We start from the raw sequence: 22788 nt of genomic DNA, 5'->3' as shown, positions 1-22788 counted from the left end.
CATTTGATGAAGTGGTGACGTACAATAATTTCTTCTGTTCTTCCTGTTCACAATTTTTTCTTTTGAAAAACTCCAAAGACTTGTCTTTTAATGCAGGGTGCTTCTCCATATGGGGAAGCAGTTTTGAAGGTTTCATGGCTTCATTGGATAGCCAGTTGCCACATTTTATACAAAGCAAGCTTGGAGAACGTGAATCACTTGTTACAATGAACCCATAATTTAAGTAGCACTCTTGGTATTTTCTTTTAAATGCTGCTTTCTTTTTGTTGGCAGTCTTAAGAGTCTTCTGCTGTCTCATCATTGGGTCTTTGCCCCTTTCCAAAGAAGCTCTCCAGTGACGTTTGTTTTCTACTTATTTTGGCTAGGGTTAGCTTGTGGGCTTACCAAAACTTTGAGACAAGTGCACAGCGCAGGAAAGAGGAGCGGACAGAAGTGGTTAATAAAGTAATGAACAGGCTACGTGTGAACTAAAGTAAGTGTCGGATTCTGACTTAAAGCTTGCCACCAGATGCAGCTGTACAATTGAAGTACATCAACTCACTTGTGCGGCTTACTTTTCACTTGCCACTCACTGAAAGAGTTTTGATATGAGTCTGCAAGCAATTGATTTATTATGGTCTCTGTGCAGTCAAACCTCTCTGTTAACGTTAATCTGTATTTGCAGCCACTCCCCAGTGCTGGCATCACCGCCTCAGCTCCATCTCAGATCACTAGGCATTAGATTCTCATAAGTAGCGTGCAGCCTAGGTCCCTCACACACACAGTTCACAGTAGCGTTTGCGCTCCTATGAGAATCTAATGCCTGATGATCTGAGGTGGAGCTGAGGTGGTGATGCTAATGCTGGGGTGCAGCTGCAAATACAGATGCTTCACTCGCTCGCCTGCTGTGCACCTCCTGCTGTGCAGCCCAGTTCCTAACAGGCCCCGGACCAGTATTGGTTCCTGGCTCAGAAGTGGGGATCCCTGATCTATGCCATCTTGAATCCCCAGTGATTATAGAGGCCAAGAATTCCATGATCTGTCATCTTCCAGGAAAGTCGGTTGTGTAAGTAAATCCAAGTCCAAAGGCCTGAGAATGGGGGCTGATGTTGTAAGTTCAGACATGAGTCCAAAAGCCTGAGAAGCAGGAACGCTGATGTCCTAGGGCAGAATAAGATGGATGTCTCAACTCAGAGAGTGAATTCACCCTTCTTGCTTTTCTGTTCTGTTCCATTTTTGATCTTGACTTCTTTGATGAACCTTTTGCAAATAAGTTGTAGAGATCATGAACTTTAGCCTGTATTTCCTAAGAGCAAGGTCATTCTCACAACCAGCAATCAAATGCAAAAAAGGTAACATTGATACAATTGAATTATGTAACATGTAGTGTTTTCAAATTTCACTAATTTTTCGATGACGTTCTTTATAGTAACTATCTTGACAATCCATGCTCCTGCATTGAATTTAGTTGTCATGTCTCTTTAATTTGGAACAATTTCTCAGCCTTTACCTTTCATGATATTGATACTTTTGAAGAGTCAGTATGGTTTTATCTTTTTGCTCATGATTTGATTCAGGTTATGCTTTGGTGGGGAGGGATAGGAATATTATATAAGGCTGATTTTCTCAGTGCCTCGTCTCAAGAGGCACCTGATGTTACCACGTTATTAGTGGTGGTAATTTTAACCGCTTGGTTAAGTGATGTCTAGATTTCTCCACTTAAAAATTCAATTTTTTCTTTTGTAATTAGTAAGGGAAATAATTTGACACTGGGGAATCAGCCCATTCCCAAAAAAACTTTTACCTAGTAATGTTAGAATGTGTTGATGGTTCTTACTTGAATCAATTACATTTACTGGCTGACATTCTGTTTTATAGAAGAGCTTGCCTTCCCTCCCTACTTATTGGTTTATTTATTTGTTAAAAATTATTTAAAAACCCCAAATCTTAGGGTAGCTCTTGTAAGAATGATTAAATCTCTATAGTGTATCTTATTACCTTTCATTTTCTAAGGTGTAAAGATTTGGGAAACAAAATATGGCAAGTTTATTGTAGCCTAAGCAGTATCAAGGGAAAAATTGTAGGGCAAGACATACTATCAGCTTTTTTCTTTTTTAGAAGATATCATTAGAGGCTGTGTGTGGAATAGAAGGTATTTTGATCAAGCTTAATGAAAAGTTAGGTCGTACAAATTAATCTGTTCTGTTTGGTGTGATAATGGTTGTGACTGTCTTAGGGGAGGATAAAACATGGTTACTAGACTCTTGTCCCCTCAAGTATCTCTAAGGACTACTTTTTTATTAACATCAGTATGCATTCTTCAGGAGAAGCATTAGACTCTTTTTTTAGGTAATAAAAAGATTGGGAAGATAGTCTTTGTCTTTGGGGAATTTATCTGTTTTGGGGGTGAGGACAGGTAGAAGAAAATGAAAAAAGGAAAAAATAATTCAAACACTGCAGTTGCTGGCAGAGTAAAAGCAAGGGCCCCCAAGACTGCAGGTAATTCAAAGAAGTGTAGAGCTAAAAATTTTAATACTTTTCTTCCCACCTTCCAAGTTCTCCTAGGTGAGCTAATAATCAAATTAACAGAGACAGATTAACAGGAGAAAATCAAAATTTTAATACATGTGCATAGGGAATTCACATATGCATGAAAATTCCAAAGACAGCAAGGCAACATTGGGTATATATTAGGGGTCCCCAGCCCCCAGGCCAAACACCAGTACCTGTCCTGGCCTGTTAGGAACAGGGCCTCACAGCAGGAGGTGAGTGGTGGGCAAGGGAGCAAAGCTTCATCTGTATTTGCAGCCACTTCCCAGTGCTAGCTAGCATCACCACCTCAGCTCCACCTCAGATCATCAAGGCATTAGATTCTCATAGGAGCACCGGTCCCTGGTGCCAAAATTTTGGGAACCGCTGCTTTAAAGTATATGTATGGTCATGGAGTAGAATGATGGTCAGGTGTACCATTCAAAACTCTTCTCTCTCTTGCTTTTGTTCTCCTGGTTGCTGGCACTTTTTTCTCCCCTTACCTTGGCACTGTAGAGCATATCAAATGCATATATGATAATAAGGTAGGAATGGATGTTGATGTTTAGAGGGTAATTCTTGGGACTTAGAATAGGAATTTGGAACATCTGAGAGAATTGTAAAATTTAAGAGTAGTAGATTTAAAATTCTTATTGAGTGAGCATGAAATTAGCATGAATTTGTAGTATATCTGAGCATTTTTAATGAGGAATAGAAAAGAGGCTTACTATATAGTATTGATGCAAGTAGAACTTGAACTATCTCCGTTGAATTTAAATGCACTACTATTGATGAGACTAGGGCTTCTATATACTCCTTCCCTCCTCTGCTTTTTGACAACTAAGAGTGTAGCATAATTGAAAGATGTGAAACGAGGCCTGGGGTTCTCTAAGAATGTTGTGTAAAAACAGCTTGTTTGGCTTAGAAAAGCCATCACCTTTGCTTCTTAATTTTTAAAATAAATGATGGTTTTAATTAATATTTCATAATTTAAATCAAATTTATTATAGCATAGTTGAATAAGAATATACACTGCCAGGAATTCTCTGTTGCTTAAAGGAGTTAACTGTTGAATTTAACTAAGTTGTCGCTTACAAAACCTCAAATGCCAGTCCTGATTACAGGGTGATAATGTGATTTCTCTAGCCAGCCAAGGGGATTTTGCAAAATGTAGTAGTTTACTCTTTAAAGATTAAAAGGCTAAGTTGATTTTTGCTATTCCCATTCCCCTACTGCCTCAAGTCTGTGTGAACCCTGTGCCCCACCTATACTAAATTACTTGTAATTTTCTAAACGTAACATGGTTTTCCTCAACTCCCTGTCTTTGGATTTCTCTGCTTAGAATGCCCTCTTCCTGCCCTCTGTCCTGCATGGCAAACTCCTGTATCTTCTAAGAATTGGCACAGTAAGAGATTAACAACAATAACTAGTAATAGAATAAAAGTTATAACAATATGCTATAATAAAAATTATGTGAACATGGGGGCTCTCTCGAAACATCTTATTGTACTTTACTCACCCTTTTTCTTGTGATAATGTGAGATGATACAATGCCTGTATGATGAGATGAAGGGAGATGAATTGTGAGGTAGTATTAGGCTATTATTGACCTGATAATAAGGTTACTAAGTGGTTGGAAAGCGTATACAGCATGGATACAGCAGGTGGGATAGAGCAGGACCACTTCAAGATTTCATCATGCTGCACAGCTATTTTTTAGTATTCCATTTAATTCCTCTGTTGGTACTGTAGCTATCCTTTCTTGCATGTTTTAGAGATTATTCCTAAATTGTAATTTGCATCTTTAATTTATCATATCTTTTTAAAGTTAATATACAATTTTGCGTATAGCAGTATAGCTAAATTTACTATACAGTAGCAGTATAGCTAAATTTACTCCTTGTAGCAGTATAGCTAAATTTACTCCTATGCTGTGTGTTTTATCTGAGGATATTATCGACTGTGCCATCACTTAGGGTAGGGTATATGCTGTAGAGTTTACATTATGATGAGTGTATGTGTGTGTTTCCCCTTGTAAACCGTGTCATGCGTTTGCAGGATGACTATGTAAGACTTAAGTGTGCAATATCCTTGTGGCCTCCATAAAGATGAAATCCAGAGTCTTATTAGTCCAATCAAGAATTGATGAGGAAATCTTGAATTCAAAACAGATGATTTAGGCCAGAATGATCCCAAAGATAATGACAGGCAGTACCGGGGAATAGAAATGAACCTTTGTCCCCACTGTCTCTGCTAGACTGAAACACCTATTGTATCAAAGTAGCTGTCAACCATGATAGACAGTGGAGACAAAAGTTGAAGCAGAAATATGACTTTGTTACTCTCTAGGAGTGTTTTTCAAATATGGTTGTTCATATGCAATCTGCATTTGAATTAGTGTGGGTATTTATTGAAAATGAATGCTCCCGGACCTCACTCCAAACCCGAATAATCAGTGTCTGCATGTGATATCTGGGAAATCTGCATTTTAGAGGTAAGTGCTCCAAGCTTGTCTTAAACAGTTAGGTTTGGCAACCACTGATCTCGGAGTCTTCCCCACTGCTCCTTGCTTTCTATGGACCAGATCAGTATTATTAATGTTTATCTTTAAGATTAACAAGTGTGAGACTGATGAAACAGTTTGGTCATAATTATAGAATTTTAGAGCCTGCATAAGGTACCTACCAGGTTGTGATAGTTCAACACTTTCACATTACAGGTGAGAAAACAGAGGCCAAATGAGAGTGTCTTAATGTTTTTTACAGTTCTGGTTCATAATTAAGGCACTTTGCTATTGGAGATTAGAATAACCTGTATAAAACTTTTCTGCACTAAATAAGTGATTATTTCATCTTAGGTGTTATTTTTAATACAGCTTGAAAATCCACCTTTTAATTGGGCTGTTTAGACCATTTGCACTTAATGTGATTATTGACATGGTTGGGTTTAAATCTCCCATCTTGCTATTTTCCATCTATTTATCCTACATCCTCATTTTATCTTCTTTTTCTGCCTTCTTTTGGATTGAGTATTTTTTATGATTTCATTTTATGGCCTTTGTAGGCTTTATATATCTTTGGTTGGTTTTTCGAATGTTTAATGAATGCTAACAGTTTATAATTAGTATACATCTTTAACTTATTACAGTCTACCTTCAAGTAATATGTTTCTTTTACATACAGTGTAAGAACTTTAGAACAGTATACTTTACTCTTTTCCTACCTTTGTGCTATTGTAGTCAGACATTTTACTTCTGTATGTTATAATCCAACCTGACAGTACATTTTTAATCTTTTTATTTTATAGTACATGTTTTTTGCTTTAAACAGTCAATTTTTAAGGGATTTTAAAAATAAGGCTTTTGCATTTACCCACATATTTACCATTTCTTCATTTCTTTGTTATAAATCCAGATTTTCATATCTGGTATTTTTTTTTTTTTTGCTTTGAAGGACTTCCTTTAATCTTATAGTGCAGGTCTGCTGGCGATGATGTCTGTCAGCTTTTGTATGTCTGAGTAGTCTTTATTTGACCTTTACATTTGAAAGATATTAATTTTAAAGCTATCTGAAAGATTTGTTTGCTGGGCATATAGCTGTAGGTTGCTATTGTTTTTTTCTTTCAGTACTGTAAAGATGCTCTACTGTCTTCTGGCTTGTATTCTGATGAGAAATTTGCTGTGATTCTTTGCTCTTCTGTATATAATGTTTTTCTTTGACTCCATCGAAGAATTAACTATTAGTGTTTGACATTTTATTTATTTACAAGTTGTTAGTGTTCTGATAGAACGTGTAAGTTCTCTCAGGTCTCTGACCACTCTTTTCTGATCACTCTGTTCTGTGATAACCCCATACTGAGTTTCTACAGCCTCTGACCACTGTGCTTCTAGAGGTAATTAGAACTTAAAAAAGGCAGAGGAACCATCCTCCATTCATTCATGACTCCTGAATTAACTCCAAGATTCTCCCATGATTCTTTGTACCAGTCCAGATTCATTAAGGGCAGTGTTACTTCAGATGCTTCAGACAAACAAGGAGTACTTTTTAGTTTCAGAGTGTTATAAGGAGTATTTCTGATGTCTCTGATAGTTGGTGTGGATGACTACAGCTCAGAGTCTGATGTGATTATTATACCTTCAGCCCTGGACTTTGTCTCACAAGATGAAATGTTGACGCCACTGGGGAGATTGGACAAGTATGCTGCAAGTGAGAACGTATTTAACAGGTATGTGCATATTCTTCTCTTTAAAGAGGAAGTGGAAGGATCACTTTTATTATATTAATTTCAGTAGGGAAAATAAAATTACTTAGTTTAAAGTACGTTTTATTAACGTGTAGTTTGAGTCACCAAATTCTCTTAATAATCCCAGCCATCCTCTTTTATAGTCGTTTACTCCTTGATCCTAATAACTATAAAGCACTCTTTCTTTGCATTTTGGCAACAAAACCAAACTATTGCTTTTTGCTGTTAGGCATAATTTTGATATTCATGTAAAGTGATTACTGAGGAGTATATTTTTCTTCCAGCAGATAATGTTGTATACTTACTGTTTGCCAGATAATGTTCAAGGGGATTGGGACATGGCAGTGACAGTGACAAGAGCTAACATTCTTCCAAATGCATTGTTTCTCCAACTATGGTCCCAAGACCACCTGTATCAGACTTTCCTGGGAAATCTGAAAGTCTTTGCTTAAATTTTTTGAGTATATGTGTATAAAACTCATTTAGTAAGATGAGTAAATTTTGCCATTATTATAATTGAAGATAACTGAAATGAATTTTCAGTCACCTTGGAAATTTGTTAAATCAGTTAGATAAAGATGAAAAGTGTTGAGTAAATGTTCAGTTTCTTCTTGTTAAAATAAAATCCATGCTGGCATTTGTCACTTCGTAAATTAGGAACTTGATATATGTTATATATAAGAAAAATTTTCTTTAAAACTGTATGCATTCTGCCTTTTGAAATTCTGAATATTAACTATTGATGCTACTGAACACTATATAATTTTCTTTATTGCGTGTAGACAAATGGTGGCCCGGAGTTTGCTGGATACATTGAGGGAAGTCTGCGATGATGAAAGAGATTGTATTGCTGTTTTGGAAAGAATTAGCAGATTAGCTGACGATTCAGGTATATGTTTATGTAGAGAAAGTTTTCTTTTACCAAATAATGTGTTTTTAAAACTAATGAAAAACTCAATGTGATATTTCTTTAAAATTTTTCCTGTGTTAATTATCAAACCTTTTAGTAACAAGAAAATAAAAACCTGTTACTAAGACCCAGACATTTTATAGTAGGCCCATTCATTTAATTTTGGAAATTTCCCAAAAGAAAAATCTTAAGAACATTGCTTTGCATCTTGTATGTTAATATTTTAGGATTAATAAAAACTTTAAAAATTATTTTGAATAAATTGAAAAGGATGGAGTGGGCTGTAAATTTTTTTAAGCATATATAAAATGTTTTCTTTTTTGTGTGCTTTCTCACTTGCAAAAAATGTTAATCTCCCATTAAAAAACGAAAACTGTTTGTCTCCAAAGTGAAGATAGGAGGGTCTGCTTAAGAAAGAGGTGAATTTTATTTGATTTTTTTTTATATTTTAAAATTTTATTTATTTAAATTAGTTTCAAGTGTACAGTACATTGTTTAGACATCTGTGTAGTTCATAAAACGGTCCCCTCAACTGCTCCCTCTCTCCCCTGGCCGTCCACCTAGCTATCTATCATATTAATACTAACTGCATTCCTTCTGCCATGCTCCCCATCCCCGTGACCAAAACTATCAACCACTAATTTGTACTTCTTTAACCCTTCACCACATTCTCCCAGTCCCCCAAACCCTTTCCCTTCTGTCCGTCACCAAATCATCCACTATATTTGTGAGTCTGTTTTTGATTATTTTGTTCTTTTTGTTCCTTAGATTCCATATATAAGTGAAATCACATGGTATTTATCTTTCTCTGTCTGACTTATTTCACTCAGCATAATAACCTCTAGGTCCATCCATGTTGCAAATGGTAGGATTTCAGTTTTTCTAACAGCTGAGTAATATTCCATTATATATATGAACCATAATTTCTTTACCCAGTTGTCTGTTGATGGGCATTTAGGTTGCTTCCATATCTTCGCTGTTGTAAAGAAAGAGATGAATTCTATTTGAGGGTTATGATAGTTCTTTTGTTTTATAAAAAATATATTTATTGTGGTAAAATATGCATAACAAAATTTACCATTTTAATCTAATGCTAAGTGTTAAGCATTTTTATATTTGATTTTAGAAACAATTCAAAAATAAACTTAATTTTTTCTTAAATCCATTATCTCTTCATAAAAACATGTTATCTGGCAATTTCTAATGAATTTGACATGTCAGCAGTCTTTTTAATTTTAGATGAGCCCATCTTTTGGTGAGAAGTTTATTTTATGGGAATATGTTTATTATTTACACAAGCCTTAAATTTTATTTCCTTATAAAGTAGAAAAAACATTGGTAAGCTTCCTAATAATCTTTCTCATTATGACATTCTGTGTACATAATTGCTCGATGTATATGCTTGTTCCAGAATGGTTTTAGGAGAGTCTCATGAACTATAATTTGTACTTATAATTTATTTTTTTATTTGGCAGAGGTACAATTAAACTTAAATTTTTGGCAATGGTACTTACCATTGTAGTTATTTCTTTTTCAGTAGAGACATAGGTGATCTTTAAGGAGGAATTTGTATTTATCTTCTTTTACCTGTTGACCAACCATAGTGCTGAGTTTTATAAAATGTGTGTGTGCATATTTTTAAAAAATATGTTCTCAAGTTGTTGAGTTTATGGTAAATATCTCTATTGACATTTATACTTTCTGTTCACTCATTAAACATAAAATAATGCATACTCTATGCCAGGTTCTGGATTAAATGTTGGAGCAGCTACTAAAATGAATAAAATTCCTGTCATCAAATTAACAGTTTAATGAATGCAACCAACATATAAACAATAAATTATAATGGAGTGGGCTGGGAGTGGCTTCAGAAAATTAGTGACTTTTGAGTTTAGATTTAATAGAATGATGAGATACAGACAGAGAGGAGAAAGAGCATACTCAGGCGAGGAAAAGATAGGTGTAGAGGCTTGAGGAATTCAAGACGTTGGTCCATTTGGTCAACAGCGTTTACTGAAGCTACAGTTTTAGAAAAATGAGGCTGTTAAAGAAGATAATTGAAGGATAGATTATAAAGGTTTATACTGTGCCCTGCTAGAGAGCTTTACATTTTTTGTGATTTCGAAAATAATATAGCAGCATGGATAGACTTAATGAAAAAGATGGGTAACAAGAAGACTAGTCAGGAGACTCGACTACTGATTATTTCGAGTTGTTGAGAGTAATCAAAGTGTTAGAAAGGGATTTCAAAGCTCCTGTGGTGGTTGAAGGGAGTAAAGGAAGAGAAGAGTTGATCCTGAGGCTTCTGACTTGGTAGGCTGGGTTGATTGTGATGTTCAAATAAGATGAAGACAGTTGAAACATGCATAGCTCTAAAGTTAATGCATATTATTTATCCTCCTAAAGAAATAAAAAGTTTAGAACCTTTAATTTTTTGTTCTTGTCTGCCTTATTTTTATCAACTTTTATTTTGATTTTTTACTTCCATAAATTTAGCATTCATATTTTAAGGATTTGTGTATAGTAAATGCTTGTTTGGATTTACTACTAAATTTACTCCAACTTTTTTTCCCCTCAGTACATCTTTTATCTGATGCTTTTCTGGTTCACTTTCCCCTTTCTGAGAGAACATGTATTGCTGAGGGCTGACAGTGACATATCCTTTTTCCTGTCTGAAAATGATTTTATTTCACCATTTCTCTTAAATTATCATTTAGCTAAGTGTAAAAATCTAATTGATACTTTTAATATTATTCCATTCTCATCTTATTCTTGTTACTGTTGAGAAGTCTGCTAATCTAATTTAGTCCTTGTAGTAATCTCGTTTTTCCTTCCTGATTGTTTTTAAGACTTCTTTTTCTTGGCATTCTTCAGGTTTATTTTTATTTATTCTACTCAGGACTTTGCCTTGCTTCTTGAATTTGAGGATTCATATCTTTTCTATAAGATAAGGGAAACTTTCAACCTATACCATTTTAAATATTGCCTCTCTCCCATCTCAAACTCTTTTTTTTAGTTTCTTTTTTGTTTGAGTATATGTTTTGTATGTAGTTCAGAATATAGAACTCTTGTTAGATAAATGTACTTTCCATAGCTATTACTTGTTTCTTTTCAGTTCTTTTTCTCCCTTCTGCATTTTGGTCATTTCTCTCAGCAAAATATTTGTTACCAAATTCTAACCTCCCATCTGATTGTTGAATATTTCGTTGCCATTGATTCTGTTTTTTATTTTCAGGAGTCTTAAAGGGCTTCGTTTTTATAACTTCTTGTTTTTCTTTCTGTATTGTTTCTTTTCAGTATATTTCCTTTCATTATATCTTTAAAATAGAATCTTTACCGTAACATCTAAAAATTGTTTATAGTAGCTGAAGTTCTTGGTATTATAATCCTGTTGTATCTTAATCTTTTTGCTACTGAAGGATCATTTCCTTGTCTTTTTTTTTTTTTGATTATGAGCTAATCTTTAGTTGGTCTGAATTCATAGGTGTTTGGTGTTTGGGTCAGCCTTCATTGTGGGAGTGTCCCTCAAGTGGTTTTGAGTTCTACCAGGCTCAGGGTTGTTAGCAACCAAGAGAAATTAAATTCTGTGTTTCTCTCTCTCTCTCTCTCTCTCTCTCTCATGTGTGTGTGTGCGTGTGTGCGTGCACTTGTAATTATTTGGGGAGCAGGGAGAAGATGGAAGGAGGAAGGGGCAGTTTTCACATTATTCTTGGGTATATAAATTTGTAACCCAAACCAGTTACAAGTATATTCTCAGGGTTTTAGACATAACATACTTGAAGCAGATTTTTTTCAGTTCTTTTAATATCAAATATAACACTACAAAAAGTACATGAACTAAAAATGTACAGTTCCATGAAGTATCACAAAATGAAGGCCCATGTAATTAGTTCTTGGATCAAGAAATAGAATGAGCATCCCAGAAATCATCTCACCTCCAAGTTTCAGTTCTATTCTTTTCCCCAGAGGTAATCAATCTTTTGACCATTAAATGTATAGGTTTGCCTGTCTAAACTTTGTATGGAATCATACTGAATGTATTCTTTAGTTTCTAGCTTTTTTATACTTCTAAAACTCATTCTGTTGCATGTAACTGTATTTATAGATTTTTTTAAGTTGTTTTACAAAAAACTTATTATACGGTGATTACTATGTGAATATACTGCAGTGCTGTATGAATATATTATAACCTATTGATCCTTTATTCTGTTAGTGGATATACAGGTTACTTCTAGCTTTAGGCTCTTAATGCTGCTGTGAGCCAATGAGTCACACGGAACACATGTGCACACACTTCAGTGGTATTTACTTAGAATTGGCGTTTCTATATCATAGGGTATGCATATATTCATCTTTGATATGCCATTGAGTTTTCCAGTGTGGTATAACAATTTTAAGTCCCACCAACGATGTATGAGAGTTCCTGTGGTTTCTTTCATATCTTCACAAAAACTTGTTTATTTTAAATTTTCTGAAGGGGTAGTGGTTGAAATTTATATCTCATTGTAGTTTTAATTTGCATTTCCTCAGTGAACAGTAAAGCTGAGCACCTGGTTGTATGCTTATTGGCTATCTGGGCATCTTTTTGAAATATATGTTTAAATCTCTCTCTGTCTCCCTCTTTTTTAAACTGGCAGTCTTTTTCTTACATATTTGCAGGAATTCTGTATTCTGGATATGAGCCCTAAGTCATTTATGAGTATTATAGATCTCTTTTTCACTCTGTTACTTATATTTTCTCTCTCTTAATGGTGCCTGTTAAAGAAGTTATTTTCTTTTATAGGTAGTACTATTTGTCTGTATCCTGCTTAAGAAAATTTTTCTTACCTCAAAGTCATGAATATTTTCTCCTATATTATCAAATCTAGAAATTGTTTTTGTTTTTGACGTATAGATCTACATTCCACCTGGAATTTATTCTCGTGTATGATATGAAGTAGGGGACAAGTTTCTTTTTATTTCTATTTTTAAATGTGGGTATCTAGTTGACTCTGTACCCTTTATTAAAACGACCATCTTTCCCTTTTCAGCTTTTAATAAATCAGTTGTCTGTATGGGCATATGTCTGTTTCTGCACTCTATTTGTTCCATTGGTCTATTTGCCTAAGCAGGGCTTTAAAAAAAGAAAAGTTACTGATTTTATTTTTAACTAAAACTGTAAGTTGTCACCTCCTTTTGCTTCATAATATATTTAAGTATTAGGTCAATATTAGCAGTGAGGAAAAATAGAGGCCATATGTCTACTTTTTAAAAATTACTTTTGTTTTTCAAAACAGCACATTTATTTTGTTCAAGTACTGTCTAACTTCAAATGGCACAGTTGTGTAATAGAAATTTCAAATATTGGTTTGTCGATAAGACTCTTAGCTTTGTAAAATACTAGTACATTTTCTGATAGTTTTATTAATTTTCGTTTTTTGAAATCTAAAGTTCCTCTGTACACATTTATGCACGTTTACTTTAAGGTAACTTTAATATCATTAATAGGTGCCACAGTAATAATTAAGTCTGATGTAATGACTTGTATTGAAAATCCATCATGTCTGTGTGTGTCAGTCACTTGCATTTCTTCTGTGAATTGCCTATTTGTATCCTTTTCTTTCTTATATTCATTTGAATAATGGGTTTTTGGTATATTTAGGTATTAATACTTTGCACATATTTTCTCCCAGACACTTTTGTCTTTTTAACTGAGTATGGTATCTGTTGTTTATAATAAAGTCATTATGAAATGAAATTTGCTAGTCTTTTAGTTGGTTTTTCGATTTGTTTGTCTTGAAAGGACTTTCCACCTCAACCTTAAACATTTTTTTTAATGTTGTCTTTCAGTGCTTTTGAGCTTTAAAAAGAAGTTTGGAAATATATATAGTTTATGAGGTGATCTCCCTGATTACTCTAGCACCCATCTGGCTCTACACACAGCCATTACAATAATACTGTGTTCCCTATGCTATACTATAATCTACATCGCTGTGACTGTTTTGTAACTAATTTGTACTTCTTCATTCCTTCACCTTTTTCACCTAGCCCTCCAACCCCCTGCCATCTGGCAATCATCATTTTGTCTACTGTATCTGTGAGTCTTGCTTTCATTTAGTTTGTTCCTTTTGTTCCTTAGATTCTGCATATAAGTGAAATCATATGGTATTTATCTTTCTCTGTCTGACTTATTTCACTCAGCATAATACCCTCTGGATCAATCCATATTGTTGCAAAACATAAGATTTTTTTATGGCTGAGTAATATTCCATTGTATATATGTACCACAACTTCTTTATCCAGTTGTCTGTTGTTGAGCATTTAGGCTGCTTCCAGATCTTCTTGGCTGTTGTGAATAGCGCTTTAGGTGCATAGATCTTTATGAATTAGTATGTTGGTTTTCTTTGGATAAATACTCAGAAATGCAATTGCTGGGTTAAATGGTAGTTCTAGTTTTAATTTTTTGAGGGACCTCCAAACTGTTTTCCATAGTGACTGTACCAATTTGCAATCCCACCAACACTGTACAAGGGTTCCCTTTTCTCCATATCCCTGCCAATACTTGTTGTTTTTTGATTTATTGATCATAGCAATTCTGACAGGTGAAAGTTTGGAACTTTAATTCAACTAGAATTAATGTACAATGTATTACCTTGATTTTGTCGCATAAATAGCTGATTTTGCTACCAGTACTTATTGGGTAGTTCATCACTTTGAAACTCAGAATTTTGAAATGCCATATTTGTCACATTTAAATATGCCATATATACTTGGGTCTTTTCAAGGTTCGTTTGTTTGTTTTTTTTTTAATCTATTTGTCTCCTTTAATACTTTAATATTCACTTACCCTTTTTACTCTTAGTTATATTTAACTATAAGTCCTCCATTCATTGACTAAACTTAGCTTAGACTAAGTTTAAACTTAAGCTAGTCCTTATGACTTATCCTAGGAGGTTTTTAAACAGTAGAGTTTATAGATAATACCATATTATAGTTGATGTGAATATTGGATGTTTCACTCTTAGCACACCATGGTTATGAATAAATTCAATCATTATAAGAAATGATTGCACACTCAGTGCATTCCATGAAAATACAAGCTTAAGATGTGGGCTAAGTTCCTCCTTTAACTCATGGGTTGACCCATGTATACATGATTGTGAAAAGGATCACAGAGTTAGAGAACATCTTGTGAGTCCTTTTTATGCTGAGGATGAAAGACTATTTCTAAATAGTCCCGAGCCCGGGCAAAGATTTTGTTACTGTAAGAGAATGTTTGCTCACATTTCTTTTATTTCTATAGAACCAACTGTGAGAGCAGAGCTGATGGAACAGGTGCCCCATATTGCATTGTTTTGTCAAGAAAACCGGCCTTCAATCCCATATGCTTTTTCCAAATACTTACTACCTATTGTGGTTAGGTATCTTGCAGATCAGAATAATCAGGTAAGAGTGCCATTCACATCCTCTTAATGGAAATGTATGTAGTATGATGTATATAGAATGGCATACCCTAAGTGGTCTCATTTGAATGTTTTTTCCTCTTTGATTTTGTGATTTTGTTATTCTGTTTTTCAAAACTACCATTTATCTTAGACAAGATATGCTGAGTCTGGCAAATCTAGGAGGTCTCCTTAGCACCATTATAGACAATGCCTCATAGCTGCATCCTTACGTGGTGCTTTCAAGGTATTCCTCAAAAAGTTTCTTTATGAGACATCTTTTACAAGATGTCTTTTTTGTTTCACTTCTTTTTAACACAACCTACCAGGTTCTATCTTTGTAGTACGTGAAGAAAATAGCCACAGATTTTTATTTGCATGGTTTGCCAATAATGAATCCCTTTTAAGTTGAGAAGTCTTCAGTTTTGTGAAAATCCAGTAATAGAATTTTACTATATTGTGCATGTACTATGTTTATACTGTTAATTTTTTCCTAGGTAAGAAAAACCAGTCAGGCAGCTTTGCTGGCTTTGTTGGAGCAGGAGTTAATTGAGCGGTTTGATGTGGAGACCAAAGTGTGCCCTGTCCTCATAGAGCTAACTGCCCCAGACAGCAACGACGATGTAAAAACAGAAGCTGTGGCTGTAAGTAGAACATGATTTTTCAATTTAGGTAAAAATTAGTCAGGATATTGACTAATTGGAGGTGCTCATTAAATATTATGCTGCATAAATGCTGTAGAGTTTATACATATTAGATATCAAAGTAGCCACAAATCATTGAATTAAAAATGTAATGCCAGGTTAGAAAGGGACTTAGGCGCATTTTCTGTGGGCCCCCTATTACGTCAAGTAACTGGGAATTAGATGGGTCTGTCATTGGGCTCTGAAAAGCAGGATATACAGCAAGAAAACAGTAACTGTAAATTTATTATTGTGTCACCATGGAAAAATAAGATGGGAGAAATAACCAGTGCAGTTCAAAAATCACACACACAGAAAACCTGTATTGAATGAAGAAACATTTGAACCCCTTTGATTGCTGCTGTTGAATACCTTTCTAGGTATACTTTCGTGTAAGCACAGTAGAAAAAAAATAATACTTGGTTTCTGCCCCTGACAGTATGGCTTTGGGAGAAGGATAGTCAGGCAAATAATTTTACTACGATATGATATAAATTATGATTACTAGAAAAATGTACAGATTAAGTTCATTGTGCACAGAGTCATAGTACATTTAGTAGTACTAATAATAGTCATAATAATAGTACATTTTCTGGGGTTTTTTGACATGGTTAGCAAATATTTTGATAGTCATCAAAAATAGGGCATGAGTTGGAGTATATAGTAATATCTATTACAGTTCACATCTATGGTTTCTGAGTTCAGACAGTAAGAATTCTGATAATAAATTAGAAAAGTGGCAAATCTGTCTGAAAATTTATTCAAGTCTGTGTGCATATTGAGAGTTTACTATTTAAACCTAAAATAATTGTATCTTTATTAATATGAAAAAAATTAGAACAAAAATTTATAATGCTTCTGAATCATTAGGAGGATGAATTCAGTCATCTCTCTAGTCTCTCTTCCTTGAAAATTCTCTGATTTCATTTTATTTTTGGATGCTCAGGTACCAATTAATAAGTTTAGGTACCTTTTTCCCCAATAATATCATTTTTATTGAAGTGAAATGCACATAATATAAAATTAACCATTTAAAAGTACAATTAAGTACATTTAGTATTTTCACAATGTTGTACAACCACCACTTCTATCAAATTCTAAAACACATTTTTTTTTTTAATTTCACAACTTTCTCATTAAGGGAAATCAGTTTGACATCACTTTATATAGAGCAGAATTAAACTTGCTTTATTATAACTTTTGATGGGATTTAACAATAATAAAATGTTATATTTACAATAAAAATACTATATCCAGTGCTAGTATGAAACCCATGATTCCCTTACAGTTGGTTTATGTTTATTTTGTCATGTTTTGCATTCCCTGGCTTCCTATCTGTTCTTTATTGAGAGAATAATTTATTCTAATAAATTTAATTATGATAGAATCAGTGATACGGCATAACTTTAGATCTTTAACCTAGGCTTGGAAATGCTTAAAGATATTATGGCATCAAAAAATGAAATAGGCTTTGGGATTTTGATAGGGATTGTGTTGACTCTTCTCTAGGTCAATGAGGGGATAATTGCCAGCCTAACAATCCATGAGCATGGTAGATCTCTCCATTTATTTGGGTCTTTTACTTAACTCACCAATGTTTTATAGTTTCAGTAGACATCATGTATATATTTTGTTAGATTTGATATTTCATATATTTTGTTAGATTTTGTATTTTTAACTCCGTTGTGAATAACTTTTTAAATGTTTCCACTTGTTCATTGCTAACTTACAGAAATGCATTTGATTTTTGTATTCTGACGTATGTCCTGCAAACTTCCTATATTCACTTATTTTTCCTAGTGGCTTCTTTTTAGATTCCTTGGGATTTTCTGTGTAGACAATCATGTCATAATGAATAGAGCTTTCTTTCTTTCCATATGTATGCCTTTTACTTGTCATATTTGCATGACTAGGAGTAGATGTCACAGATAAATGATGACAGATCATCAGATTTCTTTCTATACCAACTATGGGGAGAATTTAAATAATGTTGAGCTGATTTGCAAACATAGTTCATCCTTGCTTTGCCTGGTACTGCATTAACTGAAACGTGTGCATATTGGAACCGCGTCCTTAACTTTGCCCTTCTTGGAACCTAGACTTTACAGAGTAAGGACACAGTTCCAACAGGCACAAGTCTCATTTAAAACAGGTACTTTGTACGGTAAAGACTGCCTCTGTGTATTCTATCCTTAGCAATACAGATATACTAATCCTGAATCCTTCTTGCAGATAACCTTTCCCTTGAAACAGTCACCATTTATTTTTCTGATTGGGAAAATGTAGAGTTTTTTCACTTTTCAGGTTATCAGGCAAAATGATTAAGATTGAAACTGTAGACAAAAATGAAATTTTTAGGGTTTTTTTCTGGGTTTACTCTGCATTTAGTAATTATTGGTTGATTTTATTGGTAGTAATTAATACCTATTTTTCTGTCTTCAACTCAGATAAATAAGGTGAATGTTTTTTGTAATGTATGTGGTATGATGATGCTATATCATATTTTATGTATCCTTAAATTATATACTCTAATAAGTTAGCAAACTTAACTGGAAAAGTCTTAGTTTGAAGATATTTTCAGTGTGTTTTTTTCTTATTTGTTTTAGATAATGTGCAAAATGGCTCCTATGGTTGGGAAGGACATTACAGAGCGTCTTATCCTCCCTAGGTTTTGTGAGATGTGCTGTGATTGCAGGATGTTTCATGTTCGAAAGGTATTTTTTAGTCTCTTTTTTGTTTAAGAACACATGGTTCTAATGGTTACAGTATTGATATGTGAAATTTAAAAATTATTTTTAAAGAACTTTATGTGCAACATTTTGAAATGTCAGTAATGCTTTTGTTGTCAGGTCTGTGCTGCCAATTTTGGAGATATTTGCAGTGTAGTTGGCCAGCAAGCTACTGAGGAAATGTTGGTAAGTATTACAGAAACAAGGAATAATAAAGAAGTAAGTAGTGCATTACAAAGTAGCACATAAAGTTTCAAGTGCATACATTTACCCCCAGATTTTATTAACACAATTTCATGAATGTAAACCAGAAAAATAGGACTTTTTGAGGTTAAGAGTTTAAATTTCTGTAATCTGAACTTGTTTTGATAAAGACAGTTTGTTAAAATGCAGATATGTTTAAGGACCATTGATCCTTTTTACCTCTCCATTTCTATTAAACAAATCAATTCTTATTTATTCAAATGAATCTTTAATATTATTGCAATCCTCAAGTGTTTTAGGGACAAATTAAATCTACAGCAGGTTTTTTTTAAATGGTTAGTACATTGGATATATATGTTTAATGTACAAGTTAACATACTTTAAGTGTTTCTGAAACCATCTGTTACGCAAAATAAGTTTAGATACAGCTCTTGGATAACATATCTGTTGGCACTGTTTTGCGTTTCCATAGCCAATAATATTATGAATTGGGTGTAATTTATTTAAAATGACTGAATATTAATACTAAACAGGTCTTTGAAACTTTGTTAAGAAAATCTAATATTTTAAAACACTATGAATGAAAATAAAAGTAACTACAGGAATACCTTGGAGATACTGTGGGTTTAGTTCCAGACCACTACAATAAGTATCACAGTAAAGAGAATCACACGAATTTTTTGATTTCCCAGTGCAGACAAAAGTTATGTTTCCACTATACTGTAGTCTATTAAGTGTGCAGTAGCATTATATCTAAAAAAAAAAAAAATACCAGTGTAGATACCTTAATTTAAAAATACTTTATTGCTAGAAAATGCTAACCATCATCTGAACCTTTTGGAAAAATGGCGCTTACTAGGCTTGCTTGACACATGGTTGCCACAAACCTTCAATTTGTAAACAAAAGCAAACAAACAAAAAAACCCACACAGCATCTGTGAAGCACAATAAAGCAAAGCATAATAAAATGAGGTATGCTTGTACTAAGACTTACTTTGTTTATCTGCCTAACAAAACATTATCCTTTTGCGTAGCTGCCCAGGTTTTTCCAACTTTGTTCTGATAACGTATGGGGAGTCCGGAAGGCTTGTGCCGAATGCTTCATGGCAGTTTCATGTGCAACATGTCAGGAAATCCGACGGACTAAATTGTCAACACTATTTATTAATTTGATCAGTGATCCTTCACGTTGGGTAGGATTTTGTTAAATATTATTTTTGTAAAATAATACATTTTACAACAAACATGATTTTGATTTCATAATTAAAGAAATAATTTATAATTTAAGGTATGTTATTAATACTTCTCAGAGTAGATAATAGACAATTGTATTACAAAATTTCTATAAATTTAAATCATGTTCATGCTGTTAAGATATAGCATATTGATTTTTAGATGTTAAGCCTTCAATCTCTGGGATGTCTCACTTGGTCATAGTGTAATAATTCTTTATATGTTGCTAGATTCTGCTCGTATTTTGTTGAGGATTTTTATATTCATATTAGAAGAAATAATGGTCTGTAGTTTTCTTTGATGGCTTTTTATTTTTATTTTTTGCTTGGTTTTGTTATCAGGGTAATGATGGCCTCAAAATACAAGTTACGAAGTATTCCCTCGTCTTCTATGTTTTGGGATAATTTGTGAAGAATTGGTAGTAATTCTCTTTTAAATATTTAGTAGAATTCAGCAATTGAATTCATCAGGGCCTGGGCTTTTCTTTGTGGGTAGTCATTTTTTATTACTAATCTCTCGTTATAGGTCTATCCAAACTATCAGTTTCTTCCAAATATTTTGTCTTTTCTTTTCTCACTCTTCTTCTGGTATTTCCATTACACATATATTGGTGTGCTTAATGGTATCCCACATTTTACTGAGGCTCTGTTCATTTTTCCTCATTTTCTTTTTTTTGTTCTTTAGCTTATATAATTTATATTCATATATCTTGAGTTCACTAATTCTTTTTCTTGCCAGTTTTGTTAAGTCCAACATCTTATTGCTCTCACACACAATTTCTGTTACCTAATTTTTTTTCCAGTATGTGAATTATATTTTTCTCTTCCTTTCCATACCTTGTAGTATTTTGTTAGAAAATGGGCATTTTAGATAATGTAGCAAATTTGGGTACTGGTACCCCTGTCAGGCACTTTGTTATTTGCTTGTTTGTTTAGTAACTGGCTTATTGGAATACCTTAGTGGACTTTTTTTTCCCCGCCTCGCTCCAGGAGGCACAGCTTTGGATATGCCCACAGTCACCCTTGAAGTGACAGCGTTTTGGTAGGAGTGGGAGGGACAGCAGCTTGAAGTTCTCTTGGCTTGTCTCTCCTGGCCTCACAAGCTGTGACATGAGCTGTTAGAGCTTCAGTATTATGAGCCTTGTCCTGGTAGAGCCTCCATTCCACTAATGGGTGTTAGGTGGAAGAAGGGAACCCCTACCACTCGACCACACTTGCTCAGGACCTGGCCTCAGCAACAAGTAGCTGGGGGTAGGGTGAGAAACTGTTGAAAGCTCTGTGACTGGGAGCTGGGAGGGATCCTCCTGTTCTTGGATGCAGTAGTCTGGAGTACAGTCTGTGCCTCCCTGAATTAGTCTGGGTTCAGTCCTGCAGGCTCTGAGCTTTTTTACTGAATTTTTGTGGATTTTCTTGAATAGATATTCCTTAAATTGTTTTTTGCCCTTAAGACCATTTCCAGAAGTGTTGAATGGTGGGGTTTTTTTTTCCCCCCTCGCATTTCACTGAAGGCGAGCGTCTCCACGCACTCACAGGGCTCACCCAGGGTATGGTCCATGGTTCCACCTGGGGCGTGAACCCAAGACACCTTCTGCGTGTAAAGCAGACGTGCTAACCACTACACTATGGAGCCACCTTCTGAATCTGGGTTTCTTTTAGAAAAAATTATTATCTTAAACATACTTCATTCAGTATATGCAAAGTAGGTTATTAATAATCCTGTATATTTATGTTTTATCCTTTTTTCCTTCATAGGTTCGCCAAGCAGCTTTTCAGTCTCTGGGACCTTTCATATCTACTTTTGCCAATCCATCTAGCTCAGGCCAGTATTTTAAAGAAGAAAACAAAAGTTCAGAAGATACATCAGTAGAAGACAAAAATAGGTATAATTTTTTAAAACTTGCTTTCCAGTTTAACTGCCTGAGAACTTTTTTTTCATATTCACTATTTCATAATAAGTGTTCTTTTTGGAGAGTTTACTGTTTCTCTTAATTATACAAATTGGTAAATATTTTCGTAGAGTTTTATTTTAAATACATTTGTTAAATGTCATTTTGGTTGGTTTTATATTAGATGAGTAGATGAAAATGTACGTGACACACTGAGCTTGATGCCAGGCACATAGAAAACTCTAAATGATAGATTTGATACTAGTTTGGAATAAGTTTATTTAATAAATTATTTTCCTAGTAAACTATCTGTTAACATTGAGAATATACAAGGCAATGGTTATCTCATTTAAAGAGTTTAATTTTTTAAGGAGTAAAACCTAACTTAGGGATATGTTTGTTTTAGTATATAATCCATTTCCTACTATTATTTTTTCTTCCAGTCAGTAAATTTAGTTGTATATCTTGGATCCTCCATCTGTAGAATGATGATTATAATCTCTCAACTGAGGGGGAAAGTATTTTAATGATTAGCACCAAATTAGTGTACTTACTACCTAGAATATCAGTTTTAAGTATATTAATCTAATAGGGCTACAGATTTTAAAATTAAGCTTAAAAACAACTCTGATTTTTATTTTATTTTTTTGCATTTAAAAAATTTAATAGAGTTTTAGTTTTTTAAATTTATAATAATATATACTTAGGGAAGAAATAATTCAAACTTTACTTAGTGTATGGGAAACAAACAAACTTTTACAAGGTGTACACTTGAAATAACTGAGTACCTGTTTTAGAAACAGTCCCTACTGTAATGCTTGAGTTACCATAGTGTCTTGTCCCTCCCTTGTCATGATGCTAATGGACATTTTCTTCTGTAGGTCTTGATACTGTGATATTTGCTTTCTTGGTGTTTTGATTTGGCAGTTCTTCTTTCTTCTCTGCTGCCTTGTTTTACCTTTTTGCCCGTTCT

At 34.0% G+C, this 22788-nt stretch overlaps 1 protein-coding gene across 2 annotated transcripts in view; it reads left to right on the top strand.

Annotated features, from left to right (window-relative positions):
• Positions 1-22788, top strand: part of PPP4R1 (protein phosphatase 4 regulatory subunit 1) — a 64455-nt gene that overhangs the window by 14798 nt on the left and 26869 nt on the right. The window contains exons 2-9 of one of the 2 annotated variants that reach the window (XM_006920079.3): positions 6648-6732; positions 7533-7639; positions 14943-15085; positions 15579-15725; positions 18371-18478; positions 18614-18679; positions 19732-19890; positions 21682-21809. In XM_006920079.3, coding sequence (XP_006920141.2) covers positions 6674-6732; positions 7533-7639; positions 14943-15085; positions 15579-15725; positions 18371-18478; positions 18614-18679; positions 19732-19890; positions 21682-21809 — 917 coding nt within the window. In that variant the 5' untranslated portion in view covers positions 6648-6673. Of the gene's footprint in view, positions 1-6596; positions 6733-7532; positions 7640-14942; positions 15086-15578; positions 15726-18370; positions 18479-18613; positions 18680-19731; positions 19891-21681; positions 21810-22788 lie in introns of both variants that reach the window. The other variant, XM_015595731.2, reaches the window with a different exon arrangement.

Source organism: Pteropus alecto, unplaced genomic scaffold, assembly GCF_000325575.1.
Source record: "Pteropus alecto unplaced genomic scaffold, ASM32557v1 scaffold146, whole genome shotgun sequence".
Lineage (NCBI taxonomy): Eukaryota > Metazoa > Chordata > Mammalia > Chiroptera > Pteropodidae > Pteropus > Pteropus alecto.
Note: the sequence above shows the minus strand (reverse complement) of the source record. Positions and strands in the feature narration are given on the sequence as shown.